The sequence below is a fragment of the Euprymna scolopes genome, chromosome 10 (genome assembly GCF_053919585.1).
Source record: "Euprymna scolopes isolate OS-2025 chromosome 10, ASM5391958v1, whole genome shotgun sequence".
Taxonomy (NCBI): domain Eukaryota; kingdom Metazoa; phylum Mollusca; class Cephalopoda; order Sepiida; family Sepiolidae; genus Euprymna; species Euprymna scolopes.
In genome coordinates, this window is record NC_136491.1 from 67,790,713 (window position 1) to 67,803,152 (window position 12,440).

A 12,440-nucleotide genomic window follows, 5' to 3' on the forward strand; every position below is an offset into this window, starting at 1 on the left:
ACTGGGAAGTGTGATTAAAAATGAAGTCAATAGTATAATTGAAGAAAGTTGGGCAGGGTTCACATCCTTGTCGAACACCGGTCTTCACTCTAAAGGTCTCCAACTCATCACAATATGCTCACACCCAAAGATATTGAACAGATAAAAATTATGTTGGCGTGAAAACTTCATTCAAAATGAATCAAAAGCTATAAACATGGTGACATAATGCTGCCATTTTCTGTAAGTGACTTTCAGATAATGAAGATGCAAACAAAAAATGCAACAGAAAGTAATAGAACCAGGTGATATAATACTTCTAAACATTGAAGTCAGTTGGAAATATACTTGACAGTTATATACATGAAAGATAAAAATGGAAACTTACTTTGCCACGAAGGCTCTGCCAGTTTTCTTCAATCTCGCGCTGCTTCACCTCAATCTGAGGAGCCTGGTCAGCATGGATCTCTTCAAGACGTTTTGCCTCAGTTCCCAGCGAGGTCACCTTAATAAAAGCAGATAAAACTATTATAAATATTATTTAAGAGGATCCTATTTAGATCATGAAATTCAATCAAATTGAAAAATTCTTACCAAGTCCAACACTATTCATTCAAAGGTTCTATATTTGCTCTAGATCTTGCTTGGTTTTATTTCCAAAGCCAAATAATTTTGCCAAGAAATCAATGGAAAATTAATTATAATTCAATAACATTCAAATATTAAGCAATTATGATACAAGCTTTGTTTACATTTTGTTTTTAATTTCGTAAATGAATTTATTTTAATCAATTTTTATTTTAGATCAAGATTTCTAGGATTGACAAAATATGTGTTCATGAAAGAGGATGGTAAAAGATCAGAATTAAATTTTTTACATTTTTTTTAAATTACAATTGCTATAGATTCATATCATTTGGTATGCATGCATATGCTTATTGCTGTGTTTGTGAGAGTTTTAACCCGTGTTGTTATCTTCATAGTTGTGTAACCACAAGTGTGTATAATCATTGTAACGATAATCGCTTTGGTCTGTGATGAGTTTGATTATTCACATTTAGCCTCTTGTGTAGTGTGCATGTAACCTTAGAACTAAACTATTCAACAAACTTGTTGCTTTTATGCAAACTGATCAACTTCCAAAACTCTTTTGTGATATTGTGCAGAAGGTAATATCAACTGTAATCTGGTTATGTAACCTGTTCATGTAGACATACTTATGACGTAGTTCTACAAACATTCTTTTAAAATAAACTAATATTGAGAAAAAATAAAAACAGAAAACCAAAAATATCTCACCTTCTCCTCCAATGCTGCTAAATCTCGTTCAATACCTTCATGTTTTCTCTGGAGGGCTTGTACACTGGCCAGATCACGACCATAATCATCAGAAGAAAGGACAGCATCCTTCTCAGTGACCCAAGCAATAGTTTCATCAGCATCTCTGAAAAGTGAAGTTTACAATTTGATAGAAAACAATAGTTCACAAGGCACAAGTAGTTGATGGTATCAAAGTTTAATAAAGTTTTTTTTTTTTTATATAATCAACAAATACACATACAGAATTCACACAAGGGATGTGAAATAGCAAATGTAAAAAAACAAAAACTTAAAATGGGTAAAAACAATACACCATATTTAGAAATCACAATATTTTGAAGGTTTACATGTATTTGATTTTGTATAGAAGGAATAGTAGAAAATATCAGTAAAAGAGGTAAATCATAAGATGGTGTGATAATGTTTGTCGACTCGCAGATTACTCAGGAGTTAAACAAAGTGAGAGATGAAAAAGATCTTGGAGAAAGCACATAAATTGTATTCTGCAAAATGCAGAGAAAACATTTAATATCATAATTTTAATCTCATAAGTGAATACATTTCACTAATAATCTTTCTGTAACAACAATTCGTGAGGTGATTAATATTTTACTTTTACCAAGATATAAGAAAGCTTGAGAAAATGATATTCTTACCCATTTGATTAAACAGAAATGAGTTTTAAGCAAAAACAATTAAGAAAGTGGGTTCTTTAAACTGATAATATTGAATTCTTAAATTGCAATTTAATTTTTAATCAAAAATGATAAAAGTGAATAAAACAATGGTAATATGCTAACCTATTAAAACGCTGAATTTCATGTGCACCAAAAAGCCTCTCCTGTCTTAACAAGGAACGAGATTTCAAACGTTGCCAGGCTTCATTTACTTCCTGTAGAAATAAAGAGCAGAACATATTAAACTTGTAATGAAAATTTTCTTTTCAAAATCAAAACAAGTAGTAAATTGTTTCATTAGAATGAATGCTATCATTTTTAACAGTCTTTCTTATGTCCCGTTACTTAAAGGATTATCAGACAAAAGAATAAAGTAAACACTTTTTATATTTAGAAATTATTTTGCTAAAAAGAAAAAAAAAAAAGAAAAAAAAAGCATTTTTATTGCACCATGGAAACAATTTAAAAGGTATAAAATGAATTAAACCTTCAACATTTCATTTAATTTTTCTAATCTTTTAAATCTAAACAAAAATTTAAAATACAAGATATATTGCTCTGACAAAAATTAAGATACAAAAAAACATTTCTGATTTCTTTATATTTTATTAAATTATTAAAATGAAATAGAAAATATTTTTATATAGATTTTACCAAGATTCACTTTTAAGTAAAAATAAATGACTGCATTTAGAAGAATTATAAGACCATTTTCTTATTATTTCCTTTTGTGCAATGCCAGACCACCTTTTATTTTTTGTCATAAGTTTACTGATGTAAATCCTAATTGAAATTTCACAAAATTGATCTTAAAATACAAAACTAAAAAAACTGGAAGAAAATTTGGAAAATCTTGAGCTAACTAAAACTAATATATTGAACATGAAATTTCAAAGTAAATGTAATAAATAAGTTTAAAATAAACAAGAGAAAGACTGAACTAATAAGTGAATAAATGCGATAAAATACTTATTTAAGAGTATCAAGACAAATAAACAATTAAATGAAACCCAGATGATTTGAATCTGTTAAAAAGTATCTTACCTGTCTTCTGGTAGTAATTAACTCAGCATCAGGATGACTTTCAGACAGTAATTGATCGGCAAGAGAGTTCACCTCGGTCACTTTGTCTTCGTTGTTTGCCAAGTCCTGCGAAAAGAGAAAAACTTGTTAATATAATCAAATATGTATCCGATATTGAAGTAGATTTTTATCTCCCAAAGTAATATCATTTACTTTCCATACATTGTACAGAATTTTCTGAATATTGAAAATGATTTGAAATTGTTAATATTCTAAATCACTGAGAAAGTTCCTGAATTTCAGTTTTCAGCTAACTTTTAATATATAGAATTTGAAATGGACACATCATTAAATTTGTCCTTGCATTTTATAATGAAAATGAGTATACTGTTAAATTTAAAAAGAACATTTACATCAAAATCTGTCTTATGTATTTTAAGAAAGTAAATTAATAGATTCACTTTTTACAAAGATGTAAAATGCATGTTTTTCTGCTATCCAGCATCTATTAATCTAGTTCCAAGTATTTGTTGTAAGTCATGTTGTAAATCTATTGTCATTTTAAGAACTACTAATTTTGATTTAAATTATTTCCTTTAAGAATTAATGAACATATTTTAAGGGTTTTATTATTTTATCTTTTTGTTTTATTAAATCACTTCAATTACTGTGAATATTGACAAAACTACTGTACATACTATTCCTATCTTTACATCATCAACGCTCTGATCCCTATCTGGCATCAATTGAAATGGATGGCTCTTGTCTAAAAGCCCCATGTTTTGACAAGCTTCTAGGCTTGACCTTTACTCCTGATCTGAAGTGGAACACGTACATCAAGTCTGTTGACAAGGTAGCTGGAAAGATGGTAGGATCCTTTTATCGCTCCAGAAGATATCTCACTAATGATGCAATTCTCTAGCTATATAAAAGTCAAGTACGTCTAAGGATGGAGTACTGCTGCCATATCTAGGCAGGAGCTGCTAAAAACAGCCTATCCTCCCTTGACAGAGTACAAAATAGACATCGTGGCTTAGTGGGGGATGCCCTTTTCTCTTCCTTGCAACCTCTCTCCCACAAAAGAGACGTTGCGAGCCTATCTTTGTTTTATCGTTATTTCCATGGCAGGTGCTCGTCTGAACTCCAATCTCTGGTCCCCCCCCTCGCCAATCTTTTACGAAAAACACCCGTCTAGCTGAATCCAATGTCAAAAATTTTCCCCACTCTTTATCTGTGCCTAAATCAAAACGTATTCCATGAACAAAGCTTCTTTCTTATAACTGCACACCTGTGGAACTGTTCCATCTGCCTGCTTCCCACCTGACTACAACCTGGATGTTTTCAAGGCCAATGTAAACAAATTCCTGATGTAGACACTTTATTAAATCTCCACACTAACGTACTGTACTTGCAATAACCCTTATCCCTGAGTGGCTTACGGGCCTTGATAAGTGGTGACCACCTTGTAAAAATATATATATAATATATATATATATATTGACAACTAGAACAATAAAATTACAAATAAACACTAAGCATTAATCTATATATAGAAAAGCGAAAATGTATGTATGTTTGTGTGTCCGCTAAAAACTTTCGACAGACTGAACAAAAATTGACAAACTTGGTCTCATATGAAAGCCCCATCCTTCGCCCAACAAATATCGAAAAATTGGCCAAAAACGTTTTCACCCTGAAATCAACACTTCTACAGGGAGGGGGTCAGCAAAAAACGTCCTCTCATGATGAGATCAGTTCTACGAATGCGTCAGAAGACATCATGACCTAATTTAGTTTAAATATTTGAAGAACTGACATAATTTCATGTGTGTCGTGTTAGGTCAGTTGGTTAGAGCATTATTTCATTATTAAACGTTTTGGATTCAAATCATGGTGTGAGATTTTTTTTTTTTTTTTCGATTTTTTTAAATTTTAATATTGAAGCAGTGTTATTTAAGCCATTTTTCATGTAACGTTCGTTTTTCTGTTTTTTTTTTTTTACTTCGCTTATTCTTAGGTTTTCATTAACACCCCCACCCCCGACCGACCACACACACCCCAAAACACCGAGGTACCCACCGATTTTTTAAATTTTAATATCGAAACAGGCTTATTCAAGCCATTTTTCACATGTTTTTTTTTTTTGGTTTTTATTTTTCAGATTTTTTAAAGCAGCTTTAACGTTCGTTTCTTTTGTTTTTTCGATTTTTACATTTAACATCGTTCGTTTGCCTTATGTTAGTTTTTTTTTTTAGATGTTTTGATTTTTTTTTTCTCTTTTGATTTCAATAACATTGAGCCATTTTAATGATGTGATACATGAACAAAACTTTTGCATTTATTCATTTAGATTATGTTGCTAAAAAATTTTCTCAGTCACATTATAATTGTAAAATTGGAATGGAATAAAGTTTGTATATTACATTTTATGTATTACAAAAGTTAAATAATTTACAAGTAGTCAAATACAAATAGAAGTCTTTACTTTTTGAAATTCATCAAATTTCTTCTGTAATACTTCCACATGTTCAAGGTCTTGGCCAAACTCTTCTGAAGTCACGAATGCTTCCTGCAAAACAAAATAAATAACTTAAATAAAAAGAAAGCATATATTCTTATTTATAGACATTTTTAACATTAAGATGAACAAAGCAAATATTTTTCATATAATTTAAACACAAAATAGTTTATAACAAGGGAAACAAATTGTAAAGTTATTTTTATATATTTTTTATATTTATATCTATCCCTGTGTTTAAGGGAGAATTACAAAGATTGCACTGAGAATTGAAAAGCTTTACAAATTAATTACACGAGAACGAGAGAATAATATTGAAAACAGATTGGTTTCTTTAAAGTGACAAGTGTTAATCATCCCAAACTCTAACATCAAGAACAATATGGAAGAGATGTGGAAATGTAAAAATTCAACTGGGACCAAAAAGTAGAAATACCATGCAACTGCAACTTTTGAAGGATATTAAGAATTGGAGTGGATTGATCAAAAATACAAAATAAAAAGTGTAGAGCAAGAGATCATGCCTATTATTTATAGATGATTTCTTATGTTATGAATGACTATAATCCCAGAAGAGGAGAGATGGAGGGAGTTAGTTCAAAATTGGATTGTACTCATTAAGCAACAGAATAAACTTTTTCTTTGGAGGGGGGGGGGTATTATGTTCACGCAATATGTAAAATAGTCATTTTTCCCTTCATCTTTTTGTTAATTAGTTTGTAATTTTAACTGTTCAAATTCACCATCAATTGACGGATGACTTCAAGATGCCAATGAGGCAATAGCTGTTGAATATTATATTTATAAGTTGAAGAAAACTAATCTGGAAAAATGAAAAGAACCAGAATGTATTTAATATGCAAAATACAAAGGTTTGCATGGAAAATAGATTAGTCCAAGTATAATAAAGTATTATACAGAACAAATTACTAGAAATGTAGAAACTTTGAAAGTATGAACAGGGAAACAACAGTAATTTGCCCCTTTTTACCTTGATGGACGAAAAAAAAAAAAAAAAAAAAATTCCATCTGGTTCCTAAATTAGCATATGAATTATGATTTATGGCTTCCAAAAACCACCAAGAGCCAGCTAAAATGCGTAGTGTTGAAATGCAAAAATCTATTTAGGAATTCTAAAATATCCAAGAATTGTCCTTGATTAACTGCAACTTAATCAAATTTAAGTCAAACATGTTTCATTTACATATATCTATATATCAAATTTTAGTCATTCAATGAATTTAAAAATTTATGACGTGAAATGTTTAAATTTCAAATCAAAAGATTTTTATTATTTTATTATCTTTTGATTTGAAATTTAAACATTTCACGTCATAAATTTTAAAATTCATTGAATGACTAAAATTTGATTTATTTGCTCTATCTTGTATATCGAGCAATTTTTATTTAAGTGAGATAGTACTTATAGAATATTACTGCCAGTATATCTTGTAAAGCTTATAATCGAAGGTTTCCATACCAGTTGATTGTTAGATAATTTTATTCTGAAGAAAATATATATACACACACACACATAAGAACTTATAATCAGGTTTTGTAATATAAGCTAACAAAATGTATTAGAAAGATTTCAAAATCTGTAAAAGTTTCATAATAAAATTTTATCTTCTATTATATAAAGTACTAATACAGAACAGGAAATGAGTTGGCATTTGGTTTTATTAGTGCTTTGGAGGCCTCCTTAATTTTATTTGGGGTTTCATTATTATTCTGGGGATCAGCAGAATTTTATTTTTCACTCCTCACTTATAAAAACAAAAGTAATTTTGTGCTTGGTTTTGGTAGTTCTCGGGAAGTCTTAACTTTATAATTAATTAATAATATTTATTAACATTCTAGACTGAGCAGAGGTGTTTAGACAATGTTGCCTGAAATAAAGAACTTCTGTTCTTTAGTGTTGTCTGGAAATCATAATCCAAGGCATTGAATAGAGTAGATAGTAATCCAAAAGTGCTCAATATACTAAAATAGTGTGTTTAAATAGTGTTGCTAGGGAGAAAGAAATTTCTTTTGTTATAATGTTGTACACTAGACAAAGAAAATAGTGTTGTCTGGGGGGAGGGGACATAATAATAATACAGTAGCATATCTGGTAAATGGAACAGATTTGTCTATTCAGCATGCTCAATATCCTGCATAGAGCAGATATGGTTAAATGTTGCATTGATTAGGAAAACAACATTGCTGTGCTTTATTATACTATTTTATACAAGAATAACTAGACACTCACAACCAATTTGCTATCCCTTCTTTAGCCTCATGTTCAAATATCCAAGGGCTTAGAACTAATCTAGACAAAGTAGTAAACTCTCCAGATATTTTAGTAGCAAGAGAAACTAACTTACACTCATCAATTCCCTCCAATCGCTTTGATGTTACTAGATATCTACCACTCCTGTAAGGCATCAGATAGACATATGCATGGACTTAGGTGTCTATATTTATAACACCCTCCCTTTGATAAGGGAATAAAATCAAGAATCAAACCTTGCAAGTGTTAATTACTAATAACTATTTTATTTTATTATTATATTAAAAACAAAACAAAAAAAAAAAAGGTACTTGGCATTACTAGAGTCATAAGATTAATATTACAGCATTAGATTTGGTAATAGTAAATCTGTATATGTAGTATGTGTTTCTGTCTAAATCTCAGAAACTACACAAGATACATGATCATGTTTTTTTTTTCATTTTCAATTCATTTTTTTCACTCATTTTTCCTTCAAATTTTTTTAATCAAAGTGTTCTTCATTCATTACTCATTCATATTCTTTTATTATTTTCTTTTCATTATTTAATTTCATTTTTTTTTAAATTCATTTTTCATTCAATTTTTTTTATTCATCCATTAATTACACCCATTTTACAGAATCATCCTTAAACCAACAGCAGAATGAGATTTCATTAAATATTCAAAAGGAAAATCAAATCATTGTTTGCTTCTTATAAGCAAGACAAATAGATCAACAGAATTGGGACAAATGGAGGAAAAAATTAAACTATTTAATAAGTAGATAACAGATTTTTTAACGTCTCAATTCTAAGAAACATGAAAGACTAGAATAATAATCAAACACAGGCAGGGGAGAAAAACTGTGGTTGTGAATAAAAGTATGGTAGAGTTGTAATTGTTTTAAAATTCATTGTTTAAAAACAAGTAGAGAAGCATGCCGAGAGAGAGAGAGAGAGAGTGATTTGCCCGTGAATAGTATGCTTCCTTTTTTTAGCTACATTCAAGTTTATAACAGTATGCTGATTATTTGCTGGGCATAGCAGTCCATTAAAACAAGTCTATTTTTAAAATAAGTGATTTTCAATCTTTCTATTGCAAACAAGCAAAGAGAAAGATTAAGAGAATGTAGGCGATTTGCAACCATTAATGAATGAAAATGATTGGTTAGCATTAATTGCACTACTTGTATTAGAAAGGACAAGGATACGCACACAGAACGAACAAGGGAGGGGGGGGATAAATAAGAGTAAACTGAAAAAGAAGATCAATAAGTTGAAATCACACCTTGCAAACAGATTTTTGGTGTAAAAAAAAAAAAAAAAAAATGTCAGAACTACATTCAACAGAAACCAAAGAAAGGCGAACATCAAATAAAATGGCCATAATATAAGAATTAGATTTTAATTGAAAAAGACATTGGTTTTGAAAAGCAATGACCTTTTAATTATGAATTCATTTCAAGTTTTTTTTAAATGCAAGTTCTTTAAGGATTTGATTTAAATATTGAATTAATAATTTTTACTGTTTTTAGGTTTATATTAAGCTGCAAATGATAAGCATCAAAATTGAAGAATAAAAAAAACATTTCAGAACCAAACTTTATAACTAAGGCCAATGGAAACAGTTTCAGATTTACATTCAAATCAAAATAATTTGATTTATTGTAATATAAAAGATTTATTGTTTTAATAACTCATAAACAATATGCGACTTGATCGAAACTTTCTAACAGAAAGAAAGAAAAAACATTGTGCTTTAGTTTAATTCACTGTTAAACTCAGAAAATTTTTGAAGAATCAAACTATTTCTTTCTTATGCTGCTCTTTGAAAACCATGCATTGTAAATTTCAGCAATATATTTTTAGCAAGCAAGGCACAAATAAGCTAAAATAAACATTACTATTCCCTTATGAAGTCAATTTAACAGATCACCTATATCAAAAAGAAATTCTTCACATAGGTCAAAAATGCTTGTTTGAAGTATTTTCATGTTTAATACTTTTAAAATTGCTTTTATTTATCCAAGAATCATTTCGAAATCTATTTTTTATTCATATTTTCATTCATAAAATTAATTTTTTTTCATTTAGATCTAAAGTTATTTAGTTTATCAATCTTAAAAAAGATGTAAGATCCAACATTCTTCTGTTTGAATGAGAATTTTAAAAAAATGAGTATAATAGCAAAAAGATCATTTCATCATTAAAATGTATTTTATTGAGAATAAAATTTTAAGAAAACGTTTATGCAAAATTAAATTAAACAGAAAATTATTTCATTTATCATATTCTAAATAAGGAATAAACTTTGAAATATTCAGATTTTCAGTTATATCAATTCATATTTTAAAATAGTATTTAACTATATCAGTAGTAGGGAAGGTGAATGCTTTTTTTTGCAGAAACATGACTACTACAGAAAACATTAATTTGGAGTGAGGCATTTAAGTCATCTTTTGAAGTCCTCATAAATTATTACGGCACTTACAATACATTATATTATCATAAGATGTGTTTTTCATAATTAAGAATTTCAGATAATCTGAAGTAACAAAATAACATCAATATTCTGAATATTGCCTCCAATATTAAGGGAGATAACTCTTAGTAGTTCTACAAATAATACAACCGTAATAGTTCCAACAGTTCCTTAAATGTTTAATTGCAACTTTAGAGTATTAGCCAAAGTATCACTGAATTGTAGAAAAGGTTGAATACCCAAAATAGGTAAGCAGTGTCATTATAACAACACAAATTGGTATCGATAGGTGTTAAACATTTCTATGCAACCCCTCCCCCTGCACCATTTTTAAGATATACATAAAAACATTTATAGAATTAATGGAGCTGAGCATATACAGAGAGGATGCTATTTTATATTGGCTTAAAAAGAACTACATTTAATAGAATTGGAGATAATTGTTTAAATTTACAGATTTGTTTAAACTATTTTTTTGTTTGTTTTGTTCTATAAACAATTTTGTAAATTTTGTTTCATTCAGTAATCCATTGTGCCCAGAAAAAATAATGAAATTATCCAAAATTCAGAAATTTAACAAATGAATGTCACAAGAAAAAAAAAATAAAAACAGATGAAAAACATTTAGAAAAAAGTATGAATTTATAATTTGATTAGCCAGAAATAAAGCAGATACCTCATCTAGGAAAATTGATTCAGAACCATTTATAAATTTCTTGACATTTAACAAATAACTTATTTTTCATTAAGTTTAAAAATCAATCATAATGTCAGTTGTAATTTCCTTGAAATGAGCAAGTGATAAAAAAAGGTTGCCAAACTATTTCAATGTTCTCCCTTTCTTTACAACGTGGATAGAACTGTTTTTATATCCACAACAGTTGAGATAACAAGATTAATAAATAAAAAATAAAACATGTGCGGCCTGAGGCAACATTCATTTCTTTGATCACACTGGATACTTGGCCACAAGCAATAGCTCAGCAATGCCACACTCTCTACTTACCAGTTTTTCAATTGGGTTCTAAAAAAAAGGCAACAACCATATTAATTAGAAATAGATGGAGGGTTAAAACCCTTTTCGAACTTATAGTTGATTGTATGAACTAAAATAATGCATGATAATGATGAGCAGCATTATATATTAAACAATTCGATGAGCATATGCGATTTCATAAGAAATTTTTTAATAAAATACTGTTTATATAATGGTTGGCCAGAAAAGACAGTTTCAAAGATTTAATACATTGAATAAATTATTCATACAAATTAAGTGAATAATCAGAAGAAAACCAAAAAATTGTTTCCTTGTATCATCTACACACTATCAAGAAAATTTGGCATTGTCCAGGCTTGAATGAAGAATCCTATGTCTGTTTGCATCCAACTGATAATGCCATGTTATTATATATTTTTTTTATATTTCATAACATTTCAATTGATTGAATGCGAGAAAGGGGTGTAAATAAAGTAACATTGATTTAAATAAATTTACAGTCTATAGTTGTGACACACTCAGAATTTCTCAGGAATCAATGAAAACGCCCGTGCTCTTTTGCTCACAATTCTAACAATTTCTATTCTTATTTTTTTAATTTCTATAATTTTCCATTAACAAAAAATAAATAAAAGTAAAATGCTGTAGTTTTCTTTTTATGGATGCCAAATGCAAACATTAAAAATATTGTACTCTCATTGAGCAAAATGAAATATACATGTCCAAATATGCTAAGTAATGTAGTTTCAGAAATTATATATATGAGAGAGATTATTTTTTGTAGTAACAAGTATAATTTTTAATTTACAAAAAAAAAAAAAAAAAAAAAAAATGTACAAGTTCAATAAAATGAAAATTTATAAATTACAAGGCAGAGATAATATTTTATCATAAAAATTTGTTTTATTAAGAATTCAACTCCAAATGACATTACAGAAATAATTAGATATGATTAAAAAAGTATCACTAATGCACACAAAAATTGGTGCACATATGAAGAAATGTTAAAATGATGGACTACGTAAATGTATTTGTCATCATTGCTGCGTCCCTAACCTTGGAGATGGGCTGCAAACCCAACTTCTCTAAGCATCCAGATGTCTGGCCAGTTCTTCACATTCATCTCTAATTCACAACATCAATAGTTTCTTGGTTTACCTCTTTAATTTTCCTTGTTTTCAAAATAAGAAA

The 12,440-nt window shown here is 28.8% G+C and overlaps 1 protein-coding gene across 16 annotated transcripts in view; it reads right to left on the bottom strand.

The window, feature by feature from the left end:
* The window catches only part of LOC145286048 (spectrin alpha chain-like), a 132,536-nt gene that overhangs the window by 88,034 nt on the left and 32,062 nt on the right, over positions 1 to 12,440 (bottom strand). For all 16 annotated transcript variants that reach the window (XM_080134683.1, XM_080134695.1, XM_080134693.1 and 13 more), the window contains exons 5-9: positions 5,485 to 5,568; positions 3,021 to 3,125; positions 2,100 to 2,191; positions 1,279 to 1,423; positions 368 to 484 (exon numbers count right to left, since the gene is read on the bottom strand). In XM_080134683.1, coding sequence (XP_079990809.1) covers positions 368 to 484; positions 1,279 to 1,423; positions 2,100 to 2,191; positions 3,021 to 3,125; positions 5,485 to 5,568 — 543 coding nt within the window. The remainder of the gene's footprint in view (positions 1 to 367; positions 485 to 1,278; positions 1,424 to 2,099; positions 2,192 to 3,020; positions 3,126 to 5,484; positions 5,569 to 12,440) is intronic.